Genomic DNA, 21,113 nt, shown 5'->3' with positions numbered 1-21,113 from the left:
GACATGGAATAAAAAAGTTTATTTGAAGAAAGTGTATTTTTTGTTCTTCTTAATGGCGGTACAGTCTCGTTTTTTTTAATATCTTATTTAATTACAGAGTAATTACCAACATACTAACAAATTTCTCAAATTGGGCTCTGTACCGCCATTCTTTACTATTTACTACATTACGAATATGTGTGCCAAATATCTCAACAAAGTATTCAAAATTAAAGCTGCAATCTTGGAACGCGTTTTCAGCGCGCTGATGTGGCTTAAAAGAGATTATTCTTGGAGTGATACTTTACATGTCATCAGTTTCATTGTCAGAAAAAAGAATTTCCTGCTAGGCAGATTGCAGATCTCTCCAGGAGATAATAAAAAATCTTTGTTCGAGAATGCAAACATTAATAGCAATGAATATCAAAAGCAAAAAATATGTATTAATTCTTAGTCTCAATATTGCTGGCCTTATTACATTAGTTTAAACTTATTTACAACATATATACAAAAATTGCTAAAAAAGCCGTCCAATGTTTCCACATTTAGTCGCATTCACACTGTAATAGTTTCGACTATTTTCTATTTGGTCACGACTGAGTGAATAGTCTTCTCCTCATTTGTAGGTATTTAATATTGGTATACACTAATAAATTATTTATCAAAACATATACGATAATTTACTATAGAAAAAAATCTACCTATGGATGAACATATAATACAATATTGATAACAATATATTACAATAAATTAAAAAAAAATTAATGAAAATGTAAACTTTTTTTATAAAATCTTTTTTTTTATAAATGCATATAGTCGTACAAAGGTATCATACTGGTGTCCTCACACAAGCTAATATCATGGGTTTCGTTTTGAGCTCATTTAGTATTGAGTATGTTACACCTAAAATAAAAAATAATTTATTTTAATTTGTAATCACAAACTTATAAGTATTATCAGTTAAAAATAGGTAGTAATAAATGGAAACTACAAATATAGCGTGAAAAAAGTCACTAAAATTCTTATTACAGTTGAGTCCAGGGTTCTTTACCCGTGCGTTATTAATACCTGGTGATATAAAACACATGCTTTTTATCTAGCTTCATTGTTTTCCACGCATGAAACTAAAGACAAACCAGATACCACCTGTTATTAAGTAAAGACAGATGTTATTTTTATAAACTCTCTAAAGTCAGTACATCGAAAAGCGATAGGTACAAAAAAGACGCCTAAGGACGTTTTCAGATTTTAAGTACAATTTCAAACCCCCCTCCAATTATTATATACGGCGTGAATAACTATAGCAAAATGATAGATAGTTTAGCGCAAGCAGTACAGAAAGAGACTTACTATACTAAAGCCTTAACAAACAATACAATAAAAATTTTCCCAAAGACACCTGAATCCTACAGAAAACTAATACACCACTTACGAGAAGAAAACATCGTCCACCATACATATCAACCTAAGGAAGAGAGAGCCTACAGGGCAGTTATTCGAGACCTACATCATTCCTTTCCGATAGATGAAATGAAAGCGGAAATCCAGAAAAAGGGTCATAAAGTAAGGAACGTTACAAATGTCAGACGACACAGATTGAGCCGTGAACCATTGCCTTTATTTTTGGTCGACCTCGAGCCTCAAACGAACAACAAGGAAATATTTGAACTGCAGTATATACAACATTGTAAAATAAGGGTGGAACCACCGAGAATTAAAAGAAATATACCACAATGTACACGATGCCAAGAATATGGCCACACTAAAACGTACTGTGCAAAACCATATAATTGCGTAAAATGCGCTGGATCACACAACACAAAGGATTGCAAGAAACCAACAAACACGCCAGCAATTTGCACTCATTGCAACGGAGACCATCCTTCTAATTATACAGGATGTTCTGTTTATCGTGAACTACTAAATGCCAGATACGATGACAAATCAAAACAAATCACCACCCAAAATCCTGTCAATACTCCAAATGTAAATATACCTACTCAACATCATAGCCATAATTTCAACAGGATTAGTTATAGAGATGCTGTCATTGGAAACATAAATGAAGACAACAAAAATAACAATGAAATAGCAGATCAACTATCAGATTTCCTAAACGAATTCAAAAATATGTTCTCTCAACTCTTAAATCAAAATAGCATGATTTTAACCATGTTAACCACAGTCATTAACAAAGTAACAAAATAATGACAAAGTCGTTACGAATTGCATCGTGGAATGCTAATGGCATTTCAAACCATATACTAGAAATATTACTAATTTTAAAAATGAATAATATAGACATTCTCTTAATATCTGAAAGCCATGCCACAGAAAGAACGGTTACTAAGATACCTTACTATACTGTGTACTACGCAAACCATCCAGACGGAGGAGCACATGCAGGTTCTGCCGTTATTATTAAATCAAAAATTAAACACTATGCAGTCCAACCTTACATCACGGAAAAAATCCAAGCAGCAATCATTAAACTTGAAACAAATGCCTCTCTCAGTGTAGCATCTATCTATAGCCCACCTAGACATCTCATTTCAAGCGAAGAGTATCATGATTTTATACAAACTCTTGGATCCAAATTCATAGTAGCAGGAGACTAGAACGCCAAACACCACATGGGGTTCCAGATTAATCACGCCTAAAGGTCGAGCATTCATGAATACTATTCAACAAAATAACTTAAGATATTTATCAACAGGAGAACCCACATACTGGCCTACGGACCCCAACAAAATTCCAGATTTGGTAGATTTTGCTGTAACAAAAGGTATATCTGACATCCATAGTGCAATAGAGTCAAACTTCGATTTAACATCAGACCACAGCACAATAATAATAACTTTAAGCAAACACATAATATGGAGAAGATTACCACCCAAACTGTCAACTAAAGAAACAAACTGGGATATTTTCCAAAATTCTGATTTGGAGATAAAAGGAGAGAGATTTTAGGATAAAAGAAAACCAAGAGTTAAAGGAAGCAGTAGACAATTTAACAACAGTTTTACAAACAGCAGGGTGGGAAGCAACACCGCAGCGTCAAAGAAGTGTGCAAGAAAACCGTAATATTCCCCTCCATATAAGAGACCTTGTAGCAGAAAAGAGAAGAGCTCGGCCCATATGGCAACAAACGAGAAATCCATTAAATAAAACGTATCTTAATAGGATAAGTCGTGCAAGAAAACCGTAATATTCCCCTCCATATAAGAGAACTTGTAGCAGAAAAGAGAAGAGCTCGGCCCATATGGCAACAAACGAGAAATCCATTAAATAAAACGTATTGTAGCGTGATTAGTGTAATTACTTCTAATTACAATAAAACTAGCGGTTCGTAATTTATATACGACTTTATTTATATAAGTTACAGACGAATTTATCTTATACACTAAACTTATTCACAAAATATGCCCGTATTTATACCCAGTTGTTATTCTGGAACAATCGACTCCCATCTCGAGCTATCGGCTTGTTCCGCCTACGTGACGTACCTTCCAGAATTCTCCGGCGAGGCCTAGCACATCCGATTACGTCATTCTCGAGGTGTTTACTGTTATACGGGGATCGGCCAAGATTTCTCTTCCGCTACACTGCTCCCCTCTTAAGATCTGAGCGTCTCGATCAGCAACTCTAAATGAAGGCCCAGGATGGCGGAATCTACACGACTCTCCAGCTCTGCATACACCCTTCAAGAAGAAATAACAGTCTACTGTCTTTGAAGGGTACGACATCTTCGGGTTCATGCAACACACAGTGATTTGTACACCAGTTCCTCTGAAGACCACTTCAAGCATGCTTCTCACAATCTTCCAATCCAGATTTTCTACTGCATGGCCTATTTTTGGTAAAGCCAAATTTTTGATGTCATAATTACACACGATTTTCTTCAAATTAGTTAGAGCACGCCATATGTTCTCGTAGCTTGGCGTGTCCGTATAAGACTTTCTGGTCACCATATACAGCAAAGATCGAGGACCATCTTCCAATCGCAGTACTCTTCCAATTTTAGGCTGCTGATTTCTTAACTCGTCCAGGCGGCCGAACTTTCTATTGAATACGGACGATATTCCTTTAGTCATCTCGAGGTCTTGGGCAACACAGTGGGCCAGAGAGACGTTTTCTGGAACACCAAACAGATCTTGCTGAACTTCTGTGGTCACGCCGAATCTAGCACTCTTTCTCGCTGCGTAATTTGACATAAATTGATTAAAACTTGGCTGTGCGACATCTTTCATCTCCTGTTGGAGGACTCGTGCTTCTTCTGTTTCATTTGAGCCAGCATATGGTGCAAGACGATTTATGTGAATAACTTTTGGTTTACCGTTTGGCAACTTCTTAATTCTATATATTACGTCATTTATTTTCTTCTTAACTTCATATGGACCTTCCCATTGTCTTTGCAGTTTAGGACATAAGCCTCGACGACGTTGCGGATTATAAAGCCAGACAAGATCACCTACTTCGAAGCTTTCATTCTTGCATCGAGAATCATATTGATCTTTCATTCTGTCACTGGCTATCTGGATGTGTTGTCGGGCAAGTTCATGAATGTTGTTCATTCGTAATTTCAGGCGGTCAACGTAGTCTTCGCCTGCAACATGTTCCTCGGAAGGTCCGCAGCCAAACTCTAGGTCGCAGGGCAACCGAACTTCACGACCCAACATCAGGCAGGTTGGTGTTTGACCTGTAGTTTCATTTACGGCCGAGCGGTAGGCCATCAGGAATAAATGAATGTGTTGGTCCCAATCTCGCTGATGTTCAGATACAACTTTGGACAAGTGTTTACCCATCGTTCGGTTCATCCTCTCGACCATCCCATCTGATTGAGGATGCAGGGGTGTTGTTCTGGTCTTATTGACACCAATCAATTTACAAACGTTTTGGAAAAGAGCTGACTCAAAGTTTCGCCCTTGGTCGGAGTGGATCTCCGAGGGAACACCAAATCGGCTGAAGAATTCTTTAACAAGTACCTCTGCAACGGTAGCAGCTTCTTGATTTGGTAATGCATAGGCCTCGGTCCATTTCGTAAAATAATCCATGGCTACCAGGATGTATTTATTTCCAGCATCAGTTTCTGGAAATGGACCTGCAATGTCGATTGCTACTCTTTCCATAGGACTGCCAACATTGTACTGTCTCATGGGTGCTCTCTTTTTACCAACTGGACCATTACCGGATGCACACAGTTCACATTTCTGGCACCATCTTCTTACATCATCTTTACAGTTCACCCAATAGAACCGTTCTCGAACCTTTTGCAGAGTCTTCGTAATACCAAAGTGTCCACCTGATGTACCGTCATGCAACTGACGCAATACTTCTGACACTTTACTTTTAGGTACAATCAACTGAAGCTTAGATTCTGTACCATCATCGTTCTCAAAGGTTCTGTACAGAAGATCATCTTTTAGTATCAGGCAATTCCATTGGCTCCAGTAGGCCTTGACTTCCGGACTACATGCACTAATGTTTTGCCAACTAGGTCTCTCACCTCGACGCATCCAATCCAATACTCTTTTTATACATGGATCGTCTTCTTGGGCTTCTTGTAACTGTTGTGGCTGCCATTGCTCATTAACGACGGTAGTTCGTCTCACAGGGCAAAGCTGTTCATCTACTTTAAGCCGGTGATTACAACTTTCACTGCATGGCCGTATCGAGGAAGCATCTGTATTTGAACCAACTCTTCCAGCCCTCTTCATGCGTCTCTTCGGCATCGTGTCACGAATCACCCTCCGTACCATTTCCACCAAACGTTCATCTTTTCTCTTATCGCCTTTTTCCACGGTTATTACTCGATTGTTTCGTGAAGCTTGGCTAGCTGCTTCGTGTTCCAAGGCAATAGCAAGTGCTTCATCTAAAACTTTCGGCCTTGCTAGTCGTAAAGCTTTCTGTAGTTCATTATCTTTCAGCCCATTGACGAAGGTATCTACTGCAATTTCTTCTAAAACGCTGTCTGGCACCTCTGGATAAGCCAACCGCACCACACGAGCCACATCTGCTTCAAATTCTTGCAGATTCTCACTTGCTCGTTGACTTCTACTTCGCAGTTGTGCTTTGTATACTTGTTGTAGATGGGCATCTCCATAGCGTTTTTCTAGACGAGTGAACAAGGTCTGGTAACAATTTTCTTGACCCTTAGGAATTGATCTTAATATATCTGCAGCATCACCTCGCAAAGCAGCAGTCAAGGAAACAGCCTTTTCTTGTTCGGTCCAATGATTGGCGGTCGCAATTCGCGGTGTGCAAGTACTTGGAAAGGGAAACGAGAAACGACCGTGCGCGAGTCGCGGAGAAATATTGCAACTATCTTAAATAATTCATATTGTCAATTGAAATTGTCAAATTGACGTATATTTCATACCTTCTGTCGTTGACGCAGAAAAATTATATATTGCTCCACAATATTGATATGATAGCAATTATTATATAAAGGTAAATTTAATTAATTGTACTTTGCTTGCAGTACTGCATTTTAATAACTGATTTTATTTACTACATACAATTGTTTACGTTTGCTAAACATAACCTGCATCTTATTTTTTCTTCTTATTATTTTTTTGGACTATGGTCTTGACAATTATCCAGCAACCAGGACTAATATAATTGGCCAATATAATTAAAAGTGCGAATAAAAGTACAGAGCGTAGAAATAGAGGTCGCTTTGCCGAACTTGCACGGTCCCAATAGCTTCAAATTGTCTAAGATATATGGACCAAGAGGACTTTCCATCGAATGGTGGTAATTTGAATCTCATATTATGCGACGTTTCGTCTCTCGGGAGTTCATCTTTCACTAAAGGATCTAACGTTGCTGCATTAACTGATGGTTGTACTTTTGTATCGGTTATCCTGCTCTCTAGCTGTTTGATCTTTTCTTCTACGGTCTCTACACTTTTCTGCATCTTATCGAATGTTCTAGAAACTTCTTCAAATTTCTCATTGTTCTGTTTACAAACTTCTTCTAGTTTTTCGTTGTTTTGCCTACAGACCTCTTTAATTATTTGAGAAGTCTCATCGAATCTTTTAGCAACATTTTCGAATTTCTCGTCGCTTTTTCTACTAACTTCTTCAAGTTTCTCGTCGCTTCTTCTAGAAGTTTCATCGATCGTTTCAGAAACAGTTTTTAATTTCGATAAGATTACTTGTTCTGCTGACTGGAAGTGGAACGTCTTTGGGTCTTCTCCGTTCTTCGTGAGGACATCCTCGAGTCGTGCTTGTAGGACTATCTTGAGCCCACTGCTGTCCAGATCCCGTTCCTCGAGCTGTTCACGGAGCTGTTTTACTATAAGTTCTTGTAGCAACATCTTTGGTCGGCACACACGTACTTTCCAAAATGTCTTTTAACAGTCTTTCCGAATACCGAACAATCAACGCACTTTAACTATTCCCGACGAATAAAGTCCAAAAGTATTTTAAAGTCTCTCTGTAATTCACTTATTTATATCGCACTAAGTTAACCGAACACCGACACCAACTGTAGCGTGATTAGTGTAATTACTTCTAATTACAATAAAACTAGCGGTTCGTATTTTATATACGACTTTATTTATATAAGTTACAGACGAATTTATCTTATACACTAAACTTATTCACAAAATATGCCCGTATTTATACCCAGTTGTTATTCTGGAACAATCGACTCCCATCTCGAGCTATCGGCTTGTTCCGCCTACGTGACGTACCTTCCAGAATTCTCCGGCGAGGCCTAGCACATCCGATTACGTCATTCTCGAGGTGTTTACTGTTATACGGGGATCGGCCAAGATTTCTCTTCCGCTACAGTATCTTAATAGGATAAGTCATAGACTAAATAGAGCACCACATGAGGAAAAAAACGACTCCTTCCAGTTTTATGTTTCGAACCTCTCACGTGAAGACCACTCTATATGGAAAGCTACAAAAAAAATTTAAACGACCGACACACATTAAAAACACACATTAAAATTAAACGTAAACAATTAGATCTAAAACTAAAAAATATGAACTGGCTATTTAACAAGAAGTCTCAGTTATCTCTTGAAAATAAACTGCTTCTGTACAAAGCTATACTTACACCAGTTTCGTCTTACGGAATAGAAATATGGGGCTGCAGTAAACCTTCAAATACGAAGATACTCTAAACATTCCAATCCAAAATTCTCCGTATGATAAGTAAAGCTCCATGGTATGTATCCAACCAGACCCTTCACAATGATCTCGACATCCCGCTAATCAAGGACTTAATAAAAAATCGTTCAATAAAATATAAAAATCGCACCACTGACCACACCAACGAATTGATAAATAATTTATTCACCCAACCAGTTGCTGACAGAAGACTAAAGAGAATATGGCCAGACAACCTACCACAATAAACAATAATACTTAGAGAACCGTCACTGGATGGTACCTAACTCACCTTAATTTACTTTCAGACTATTTACTTATTACTTTGTGTTTAGAGTAGATTGTAAAAATGCAGTGTATCAAAAAAAGTACAATTTGTGACGTTTCTCGTTTGTTTACTTATGATTTACTTGTCACTGTCAGTTTGTTGGATTTTTTGCTGTTTTTTTGGCCTGTTTTTTGCATTTAGAAGTTATTTATATTAAACCAACAGTTGTTTTTACAACTAATATTATACTGGAGTTTGAAATTTTGTGGTAAATATATTTTATTTTGTCATTAATTTACATACAAAGTTAACCTATCGAATATATTTCTTTGTTCTCAATATTTTGTAAATATACTCAGCGCGTGGGTTGACCCAGAAAATACAAATTGCCGCTAAGAAAGAGTATACATTAGAATTCATTCATTCGAGTCAATTCAACCAGTCAAGATGTGCCTTTAAATACATTCCTTCGATTCACTTCAAACAATCAACATCATCAGAATGATTATCAGTTTAACCGTCACAACAGTCGCGCAGTAAGGCTTCGTCAATCAGTAGAATTTTAAGGCCTCCCGGGTATAGTGTGTTAGAGAAATAAAGTTTCATCTTTAATTTGGTGTTTCACTATCAAGGTAGAGCTGAGCCGATTTTATACATGGTCCTTCGAGCCGGATCTGTACCAGCGACCTATGGATTGAACCAGCGACCTTAAACACACTCGTCGAGGGTAAAATTTCTTGTAGCGTATTCCATTTCCACCAAACAACAACAAAAATTACGAAACTATAAATAATAAATCTACTCATTTTCACAACAAACCAGACACGTTGTGACTGTTAACATTTTAACTGTTAACAATTTGTTATTTTTTCATAGCCTACTTTAGGCTTGTTTATTAAACTAAGCAGAAAATGCGGATTTAATGATGAAAAATATGGCTAGTTGTTAAAGTACTTAACTTTTTTATTATCCAATATAAGCAAATGAATCAAAAAATAGATTGTTAAGAAAACATGAGGCTGTAGTTGGGTTTTAATTTCAGTATTTTATAAATGCTAGCGTATTACACAGCATATTGCGAACTTTAAGAAAAAACACAGTTTGATTGATACACTCGGTACACAATGACAATTTCCCTGTCTAGCGACAATATTATTACAGCGATATTGTTAAAGAATAAGGCTATATACATATTAAAAAAATCAGTTCAATCGGGCAACAGGTTTAGGAAATTCGAGACATCAAAAATTACTTATTTTTAAGGTGGTGCGTTAATTTCTTGAAGAAGTGTATATAAAAAAACTTGTTACTAACCTTTAGGGACAAAAAATCGACCTCCTTTTCGAAACTCAGAAAGTGTTCCGTCAATGTTCACTTTTCCTCTACCCTTATTTACAAAATAGAACTGAAAAATAATATAATTTTAGGGAAAAAACATACATTTGTTTGATTTTTAAAATATCAACCGTTTTCGAAATTCAGCCACAGTTTTGAGAAAAACGCGTTTAAAGTTTTGTCAACTTTTATTTATTTTCAATTTCTTTTTTGTCTGTTAAATCGTAAAGTGATGCACACCAGAATATGTTTTTAAATCGCGGCAATGTATTGTTTGAAAGACTTAAACATTTTACAAAGGATATTGTAGGTCAATACCAATGCGGATTTACTGCTTTAAAGTCAACTATACATCAAATTTAAGCACATAGGCAGATTCTAGAAAAGTCACTAGAATATAACATAGATACCCACCATCTCTTCGTCGACTTCAAAGCAATAGCCTATGACAGTGTTAAAAGAAGCGCATTATATATTGCAATGATAGACTATAAGATCCCACCTAAGTTAGTTAAGTTGACCCAACTAACATTGCAAAACATAAGCTCGTGCGTTAGAATTCAAGGAGAAAACTCTACGTTCTTTGACGTTAATAATGGTCTAAGACAGGGAGACGTGCTGGCGTGTCACTTCTTTAATATTGCCTTGTAAAAGGCAGTCAGAAAATTAAATATTAGAATGAATGGAACTATTTTTAATAGATCGACGCAAATTCTCGCATTCGCTGACGATATAGTTGTGGGCAGAAGTTTGAGAGACATGGTGCAGTGTTTTACAAGGCTTGCGGACGCGGCAAGTGAATTAGGACTTGTGGTAAACGAGGAAAAAACCAAATATATGTTGGTTTCTAAAAACTCCCGAAATATCCAACAGAGAATTCAAATTAACAATCACACCTTTGGGCAAGTCAAGGAATTCACATATCTTGGATCGCTAGTAAACTCAATAAACACGACAAGCGATGAAATAAAAAGACGCATAGCAATAGCAAGCAGAACTGTTCACGGTCTCCATAAACATTTAAAAAATAAAAATTTAAAACGTGCAGTAAAGCTCAATATATACAAGACCTTAATAAGACCGGTTTTGATATATGGAGCTGAAACGTGGACCCTATCTCAAAGTGATGAAAGACTTCTTGGTATTTTTGAGAGAAAAATTCTTAGAAAGATTTTTGAGGCAGTAAATGAAAATGGGCTATGGCGTCGAAGATACAACTTTGAACTGTATCAGTTATACACCGATCCAGATATTGTGAAATTCGTTGAAGTGCAGAGATTTACATGGGCTGGACACATTGCTAGGATGTCAGACCACGAATACACTAAGAGATTAACATTTTCAAAACCAGAGGGTACAAGAAAAAGATGGATTGATGATGTTGAAGAAGACCTAAAAATTCTAGGGCTCAGAAGATGGAGGGAAGTTGCCAGGAATCGACAGGAGTGGCGACTTCTTTGTGAGCAGGCCAAGATCCACAACGGATTGTCGAGCCACTTATGATGATGATGAATTTACAAAAGAGAATTGGAACAGCTGTTAAACATTTCTCACTACGGCCAAGCGCGCTGGCGCGAACCTGCTGTCTGCACAGAGGCGGCTCTAGCCCATGTAGCGCCCGTGTGCAGTCGATGCTCTGACGCCCTTTGGTAGACGACCAGTCAAAATGGAATAGTCGAATAGGTACCTATCTATTCCTAGTACTAGTACATAGGGTATTAGAGGGTATTAGGTACACTTATATTGTCAACAAAAATTCAGATGTAAATGATGTCGGGAGCCAATAGGTATTCACGGCCTCAGAACAACCTACCCAAAAGAGCCCCCGCAGAATGCAGGCTTTTTATCGGCAGATAGTTTGCGTTCAAACTAATTTGTCGGCCAAATATCGGCCGACAGTTTAATTAGTGTGAGCTAAATAGGACTTGTGCACACACGACGATTGTTTATCGGTCGATAGTTCAATTCTCTTCTAGTTTTGGTATCCAATACTTGTGCCGTGCGAATATTTTTTTAACATTTTGCGATAAAATGGCATCGTCTAATTCACAATCGTTAATTGTAGAAACCTGCATGGCCCAATTAGCATGACTAGTTCATTGAAGGTGACTAAGATCATCCGATAAAAGGCGAAAAACTTTTTTGGGTAATCAAGTAATTTAGAATACATTGTGTAGAATTTTCCACTAAATAATCTGTCACTGAGAATTCATCATCAACATCATCAACAGCTATTCCATCCATCGCCAGAAGAAAGCCTTCCTTAGGTGTATCCATTCATTTTAGTTTGTTGTTTTTTGCGTTCATTCGTGACCAGCTATTCACTTGATGTCATCAGTCCATCTTGTTTGAGGTTGACTCTACTTATTTTGCTAGTCGTTGGTCGCCATTTAAGAATTTGACAATCTTCTGGATCACGTCCGTTACTTTTAATCGTCGCGTCGTCTTTCACTGTAAATTGGATGCACTCAATACTCTCGGAATCTATTCTTGGATTTCCTCCTCCGTTATATGAGAGCGATAATAACATTTCTGGATAATTTTTTCATTGTGCGACTACTAATTTCAACATTCAAATAAGAACTTTAGTACTAAACCGTTCGAGAATAGTCGGTCGGCTGTTGATAGTGTGCGCCCTCTTCACCAACCCGACTGTTTAGTTGGCTCGGTACGCGCACTAACACAGCCCATCCCGACTATACTATCGGCCGCTAAAAAGTCTGCAGTATGCGGGGCTCCGCTTATTGCAGTGTTTTATCCTTCCAGTGTTTTAATTTTTGAAGGAACGAAAAAGTGTCATTATTTTGCTTTAAAAGATCGAAGCGTTCGTCAAATTTAGCAATTGCGGTATTTAATAGGTAATAGTAAAAGTTTACTTTAAAATATATTTTCGCGTCAGTTACTGATTCATCTTTCGCCTCCTATTTAGAAAAAATTCATATTTTATGTTGAAATAAAGAAAAGGACCCGCCCTTTGGTGCTCGGCGCCCCTAACATCCCGGCGCCCGTGTGCACCGCACACCCTGCACAATAGGTAAAGTCGCCTCTGTAGTCTGCATAAGAAAAAAGTTAAAAATTAAATGAATACATAACTTCAAGAATACTATCTCAAAAGTTTCAGGTTGATCGGAGAAAAATTCCTGTAAAACAGTATGTTGAATATCCCTATCTTCGACTCGATTTGCGCTTGACCGTAGTGAGAAACGTTCAACAGCTGTTCCCATTTTTTTGTAAATTACCCCGCGATTCACAAACATATTTTGGTGTGCATCACTTGATTTGACAGACAAAAAAGAAATTAAAAATAAAAGTTGACAAAACATTAAACACGGTTTTTTTAAACTGCTTTTTTCAAATTGTAACACTGTAACTCAAAAATGACTTGACCGATCCACCTGAAATTTTGCATATATTTTCTTTAGACATTTCGTGAGGTAACGCTGATGAGATATTTTTTGTTTTGTGCTTATTTTTGTTTAACAATAATAAATATGTTGATATTCACCCTTTTTGCAAAAAATCTCGTTGTTTTGACTTCCGAGTGATACCAAAAAGTTAAAAATCATTAAAACTAAAAAAACTCGACAGCGTTACCTCGAAACATAAACTAATAAAATCTTTTTGCATTTTTTATTTGACTTGATCCAATCACGAGTTCTAATGTCCACCGCAAAATCTATTTTTGTTGGGGTATGTATAAAAATTTGCCACTGTTAATTATTATTTTTCAAAATTTTTCCTTGAAAATTTTTTTTTAATATTCTTTGGGCTGTGCTGAATATGCTTATTTAATTAAAAAATAAGATAATTCTACCATACTTTCAAACAAAATTCACAAAAATGAGCTTGAAATGTTAATCTCAAACCCTACCCTTAATAAGGATATAGCCCGATCAGGGAACGCAAAATTTTACGAAAACCTCCAAAAAAATGAAGGAAGGATGAAAATTTGGGAATAGGTAGTTGAAATTGTCTATTATTATATAAGAAAAAGTTTACAATTCTACATCCCCTCCATTTTACAAAAATTGGAAAATACGGGGTGAAAAATTTTTTCTCGGGGGTGAAAAAATATACGTTCAAAATAAGTCCTAAATTGGATAAAATGACTAATTCTTAGTAACTTTTGCTCTATAATATTTCTATATTTTGTTCTATAATTTTTACTAAGTCAGTACTTTTCGAGTTATTTGCGAGTGAATGTGTTCTCATTTTTAACCAAAAAAAATGTTCTTGGTAAGTATTTTAGCGAAAAAAATATTCTTAGTAAAAATATAGCTTATAAAAATTTAAAAAAAATGATGTATGCGTCGGCAGGCCCAGTAGAAGCAGAGTTGCAGCTAATGAAATGAAGGTTCTTCTTCGTCAAATTTCAAATCGAATATTTCAATGTGAAATAACAAAAAACGGAGCACTTTTCGGGGAAAATTCATTACAACTTTTTTAAAGTGTTTAAAAAAAGGTTTATTTTTGTTTTTTAAAAAAACTTCTAACATTAAAAGTCAGTGAGTTACGCTCCAAATATTGTTGGTCCATTTTATTTTTTGGTAAAAACATGGCGAAAATCACCCCTTAATTAGCTTCTCAAATAAAATTAATCGTTACCGCTTCACAAGTTACTTTACTTATGTATTGTTTATATTATCTATAAGTTTCATTGGTTCAAAGTGCTCAGTTTTGAAAAACATTGGGTTTAAAATAAAACATTTTTTTTTTAATTTTGAAAAAAAAAATCGTAATTGTTTATGGAATTAACTTAAAAACAATTAGGAATACCAAAAATCTCAAAGAGTAATAAAATGTACGTTTTGCTTTTCTGAATAATTTTGATTTTTTGTTTTCTTGTTAGACAAACATTGGTTATGCTATGGCTGTTCAAAATTTGCCTAAACTTGTGATTAGTTTCTCGTTCAAGCCATTTTAACTACAGCTTTTTCAAAACGAAACACTTTGAATCGATGAAACTTACAGATCATATAAATAATACATAGACAAAGTAACTTGTGAAATGGTAATGTTAAAATGTATATGTGATGCTAATTAGGGGGTGATTATCGCGATTTTTTTACCAAAAAATAAAAGGGACCAACAATATTTTGAGCGTAATTCACTTACAATAATCCTTTAATATTACAAGTTTTTTTAAAAAAACAAAAATAAACCTTTTTTCAAACACTTTAAAAAAGTTCTAATGAATTTTCTCCTAAAAGTGCTCCGTTTTGGGTTACTTCACATTGAAATAGTCTAAGAGCTGGGAGCCGATTTTGTGCGTGATAAGTAATATGGAAAAACTATACGGGGATATGTTGAATTAGTTGTGTACATGACTTTCACCAACGGCCGGAAACCAGAGTTGGGGCTGAGGGTAGTTATAAGGGGTCAAAGTCGCGGATTTTATTATTTTTGAAGTTATACTTCTTTACCGGCGATAGAGGGTGATTTTTTTATATGTTAAAACCTATCAGCCCGGCGCATGCGCATTATAACTTTGTTCTGATTGGATGTTCAAATGACATGTCAAAAATTATCCGATATGGCAGCTGTGGTTTGGAGGTAAAGGTAAACAAATGTATAATATATTAGTTTTATTGTTGTGAGGACAGAAACAAAAAAGTTTATAATATTGTAGTGACTTTTAAATAGTTTTTAAAAGCAACAGGTACGTAATAATTGTTAATGTATCATGGGTATAAACCTACCTATTTGATCTGCCAAAATACATAGTATGTAATACTTTTATTTATATAATTTGATTACCATCAAAATTTCTATCAATATTCACCTAATATATTGTTTTTTTACTCTATGTTTTGTTGTATTTTTTAAATTCTAAATCATTTCAATTCAAAATTAAAATAATTTGATCAATTTTCAAAATATCAAAATATCACAAGTTTAATCCGTTTAGTTAGTCGATCTTCGTAAATAATGACACATAGTGTCCGTGGCTAAGCGGAGAAGGCGAACGAATTCCAATACCAACCGCTCTTATCAGCGCTGGTTCGAGTCCCAATAGAAACTTTCTTTTTTGTTTTTTTTTTTAATACATTTTATGATTGTAAGTATATTTATTATATAATTGTATTTTCAGAAAATACGTATTTAGTTAAAAAATTTTTCGACAATTAATGTTCAGACATCATTTGTGGCTTGTTTAATGTGTTTGTGTGTGTTTTATTCTTTTATTATTTTAATTTTTGGCATTGTTCTAATAAAAATGTTTGAGAAGTAGTAAGTATAAATTAGTTTAATATTTAAACAAAATATAAATAAAAAGTATATTAATTTCGTTTAAATCATATATTAGAAGTATAACTTCTTACGTGCGTACAAAGTACACACACATTCTTTTTTTTTATGACGCCCATGATCGAGATAGTGCACCAAAATTTGGGAATAAGTAGGTCATGGCGTAACTAAGTAAAATCTCTAGGGGCGGAACGCTGCGTGGCCGAAAAAGGGGTGGGGGTAGGGGTGAATCTAGAAAATATAAAGGGTTTTTTGCGACGTTCGTGATTGAGATAGTGGACCAAAATTTGGTAATAAGTAGAGCATGACATTACTAAGTAAAATCCCCAGAGCCGGAAACCAGAGTTGGGGATGAGGGTAATTATAAGGGGTCAAAGTCGACGTTTTTATTATTTTTTTTGTGACGCTCATGATCGAGAGAGTGAACCAAAATTTGGGAATAAGTAGGTCATGACGTAACTAAGTAAAATTTCCAGGGGTGGCACGCTGCGTGGCCGACAAAGGGGTGGGGCAGGGGTGAATACAAAAAATATAAGGACGTTTTTTTGCGACGTTCGTGATTGAGAGAGTGCACCAAAATTTGGGAATAAGTAGACCATGACATAACTAAGTAATATCCCCAGAGGCGGAAACCAGAGTGGCGGAAGAGGGTAGTTATATGGGGTAAAAGTCGCGGTTTTTATTATTTTTTTTTGTGGCGCTCATGATGGAGATAGTGCACCAAAATTTGGAAGTAAGTAGGTTATGACGTAACAAAGTAAAATCTTCAGGGGCGGAACGCTGCTTGGGGTACAAAGGGGTGAGTCTAAAAATATATGGGGTTTCTTTTGCCGTCCGTGATCGGGATAGTGCACCAAAATTTGGGAATAAGTAGATCATGACATTACTAAGTAAAATCTCCAGGGGCGGACCGCTGCGTGGGGGACAAATATTGTGCCGCGTCACAAAAAAATAATACACACTGCGAATTTGACCCCTTAAAACTAGCCTCATCCCCAACTCTGGTTTCCGGCTCTGGGGATTTTACTTAGCTAAGTCATGGTCTACTTATTCCCAAATTTTGGTGCACTATCTCAATCTAGCACGTCGCAGAAAACCCCTTATATTTTTTATATTCACACCTACCCCCAACCCTTTATCGGCCACGCAGCGTTCCACTCCTGGAGATTGTACTTATTTACCTCATGATCTACTTATTCCCAAATTTTGGTGCACTATCTCGATCATGTGCGTCACAAAAAAAATAATAAAAACGGCGATTTTGACCCCTTATAACTACCCTCGTGCCCAACTCTGGTTTCCGGCTATGAGGATTTTACTTAGTTATGTCATGGTCTACTTATTCCCAAAGTTTGGTGCACTCTCTCAATCACGAACGTCGCAAAAAACCCTTTATATTTTTTATATTCACCCCTGTCCCACCCCTTTGTCGGCCACGCAGCGTGCCACCCCTGGAGATTTTACTTAGTTACGTCATGACCTAGTTATTCCCAAATTTTGGTTCACTCTCTCGATCATGAGCGCCACAAAAAAAATAATAAAAACGTCGACTTTGACCCCTTATAATTACCTTCATCCCCAACTCTGGTTTCCGGCTCTGGGGATTTTAGTTAGTAATGTCATGATCTACTTATTACCAAATTTTGGTCCACTATCTCAATCACGAACGTCGCAAAAAACCCTTTATATTTTTTATATTCACCCCTACCCCCACCCCTTTGTAGGCCACGCAGCGTTCCGCCCCTAGAGATTTGGGCGTCATAAAAAAAATAATAAAATCCGCGACTTTGACCCCTTATAACTACCCTCGGCCCCAACTCTGGTTTCCGGCCGTTGGTGAAAGTCATGTACACAACTAATTTAACATATCCCCGTATAGTTTTTCCATATTACTTATCACGCACAAAATCCGCTTCTATCTCTCCGACTAAAATATTCGATTTGGAATTTGACGAAGAAGAACCTACTTTTCATTAGCTGCAACTCTGCTTCTACTGGGTCTAGAGGTCTCATGTATACACCATTTTTTTCAATTTCTTATGGGCTATATTTTTGCTAAGAATATTTTTTTCGCTAAAATACTTACTTTTTGTGTTATATCCGAAAAACCGTCCAAAAACATGTTTTATTTTGTTAAACATGAACATATTCACTCGCAAATAACTCGAAAAGCACTGACTTAGTGAAAAAACTCTATAGAAGAAAAGTTGTTTAGAATTAGTCATTTTATCCAATTCCGGTCTTATTTTGAATGCATTTTCTTCATCTTCGAGAGGGGGGTATTCCCCTCCATTTTTTGTAAAATGGAGGGGATGTAGAATTGTAAACTTTTTCTTATATAATAATAGACAATTTCAACTACCTATTCCCAAATTTTCATCCTTCCTTTATTTTTCTTTTGGGGTCAGATTGTTCTTTGATCGGGCTAATAGCTATGAATATATTTTGATAGGCAAGCCATACAAGACGTATTTGTCTAAGTATAAATATGAATAAAAAAATGTTTTATCCGGTAAACAGAGCGGTGAAGTCGACCTAGATTCGGATCTTAAGACTATTAGCTGCCATCACTGCCGTTAACTTATTAGTTTGGGGAAAATTAAAATACAATACGGAGAATACAATAACTTACCAGATTAAATTTCCAACTTTTATGTGGTCTCTTACTCTCTCCAGGTGGAATCTCCAGGTATAGCATAGAACTTCCATTTTTATCAGTTAATAAATCCGAATATCTTAAATTATCACCTTTACGTTTGAATCTTACTTCATTTTCAACAACTTCTAAAAATTAATATAAAGTTAATTAAGAGAAACCGAAGAGTTATAGAAGAAACCACCTCTTATAAGTACTTAGGGCATGAGATAGCAAACGTGCGAACTTAGCCGCGGCATAGGACTCACTTGGGTGGCATTCGGCAAGCTGAGCTATGTCTTTAAGTCAGAACTACCTATGTGTCTCAAAAGAAAAGTCTTTGATCAGTGTGTATTGCCAGTACTTACCTATGGTGCAGAAACTTTAACAATAACTAAGAAAGTAAGAAATAAAATTTGTGTTAACCAAAGAGCCATGGAACGCTCAATGTTAGGCATTTCTCGTAGGAATCGAATTACGAACAGGGAGATAAGACGGAGAACAGGAATGACGGATGCCATAGAAAGAATTATGACCCTAAAGTGGAACTGGGCTGGACACATAGCTAGAATGTCGGATAAAAGATGGACACAACGAATAATACACTGGAGACCAAGACAAGAAGCATATCGAAGTAGAGGTCGTCCGCCAACCAGATGGTCCGATGACAAAACGGATCGACAAAAACTGGATGCAGTCAGCACAAAACAGAGATGCATGGAAAAGAATGAGGGAGACCTATATCCAGCAGTGGATAGATCCGGGTTGAATAATGATGATGAATTAATATAAAGTTATAATATTATATTATACATAATAAGTAGGATGCATGTGACGCAATAGTGCATCAAAGTACAATACAGCCGTTATTAAGGGGGTTGTCTTTTTCGTTTTGCATATAGCCATAAAGACAAAATACAGTATCGCCTAAAATAAACAGTACCGAATATAAAAAATATATTTATGAATTAATCATTGTAATAGATACAGTCGGAAAAATGAAAGAATACCCTTGAACGATCATATCAATCACATATTATTAAGATTATTTCATTCATAGGAGATTCTGACCAATAGAAAGCTACAGAAATAAAAATTAAAGTAAACAATATGGTCAATAGCCCTGTATTGGCTTCCTTTAAATGATTGATGGATTCGACCGTTACTTGATGGAAGTTTTATCTAACAATAAAACACTGAAAACGTTTGTTTTCTATACAGCTAGAATGTAGTCACATACTATGGGCTAATTAGCAAAATTCATGGAAAAGTTATTTACCAGCAATTTTATTGCTGGAATCGAATTATAAGATCCTATATATTAATAATATAGGTATGCAAAGTCCGCAGATAGTGTGCTATCGTATTTTTTTCAATTATTGAAACACTCAATAATAAGAGACCACATAACACTCAAATAAAAATTCACCCCAATTTAACTCTACATAGAGGCATGTTTTTCACGATTTGCTCCGACGAAAATTTTCCTCGGAAAATGTGGGTTTTCCCAACAAAATCTCGAATTTTCAAATAAATTTTTTGGGCCAGTAATTATTTATCAATAATTATATAGCTTGGTGAAATAAAAGCTTTCTTGGTATAGATTATAATTTCAGAAGCCGGTGAAAATGAAACGAATATTTTAGCAACAATTCAATTGTTAATTAACAATTTACAGTCGCAATAACAACCAAAATAATCATGAGACATTGATCAAACTTAGAAAGATTATAAAGGTCTATTTAATATTTTGTCGACAAAATATAATTTTTTAATTTTTTTTGCATAATCTTTAAATGTTTAAAAAAAATTGTTATAAACAAATTAACATTTCTCAGAAATTGTTTATTATATTCTAATTTTAAAAAATACTTAAAATGCCTATTTCATAGGTCTTGAAAATGAATGCTTTAAAAAAATTTTCCAACCATTTGCAAAAAGTTATGAAACAGCAAAGTAAATATACGATTTCTCCGTTGTTTATAATTTGTTTTAATTGTTTCAAAGCTTAAAAGTGAGTCTATGGTACAATCTAATTACTCACAAAGAATGTCAAACATTAGTGCAATGGTTATATTTTAATCAAAGATTAAAAATACTTTTTTTTTGTAATTTTTAGCGCAAAAGTAGGCCTGATACAGAGTCGGAGCTAAAATGTTCACTCGAAGCGACTGACACGCAACGTACATTATTTATTAAAAGTGTACGTCGCGCGGCCGATCGTCACTCCGAGTGAAAATTTTAGCTACAGTACTGTATTAATTAGTCTACTTTCGCGCGTGTAAATTACAAAAATATATATATTTATAATCTTTAATTAAAATATAACCATTAAACTGATAATCGATATATTTTTGTAAATAATTAGCTTGTACTTTAAACTCACTTCTACGCTTTGAAAGAATTTAAAAAAATTATAAACACCGTAGTAATCGTATGTTTACTTTGCTGTTTCATAACTTTTTTGCAAATGGTTGCAAAAAAGTTTTAAAGCATGCATTTTTAAGATATTTGAAATGCGCAT

At 35.6% G+C, this 21,113-nt stretch overlaps 1 protein-coding gene across 3 annotated transcripts in view; it reads right to left on the bottom strand.

The window, feature by feature from the left end:
- Positions 1-681: 681 nt before the first annotated feature.
- Positions 682-21,113, bottom strand: part of LOC126881998 (probable serine/threonine-protein kinase DDB_G0282963) — a 222,013-nt gene continuing 201,581 nt past the window's right edge. For 2 of the 3 annotated variants that reach the window (XM_050646761.1, XM_050646763.1), the window contains 3 exons: positions 18,587-18,738; positions 9,685-9,775; positions 682-882 (listed from right to left, as the gene is read on the bottom strand). In XM_050646761.1, coding sequence (XP_050502718.1) covers positions 809-882; positions 9,685-9,775; positions 18,587-18,738 — 317 coding nt within the window. In that variant the 3' untranslated portion in view covers positions 682-808. The remainder of the gene's footprint in view (positions 883-9,684; positions 9,776-18,586; positions 18,739-21,113) is intronic. The other variant, XM_050646762.1, reaches the window with a different exon arrangement.

Source organism: Diabrotica virgifera, chromosome 3, assembly GCF_917563875.1.
Source record: "Diabrotica virgifera virgifera chromosome 3, PGI_DIABVI_V3a".
NCBI classification, from domain to species: Eukaryota; Metazoa; Arthropoda; class Insecta; order Coleoptera; family Chrysomelidae; genus Diabrotica; species Diabrotica virgifera.
This window is presented reverse-complemented; position numbering and strand designations above follow the sequence as displayed.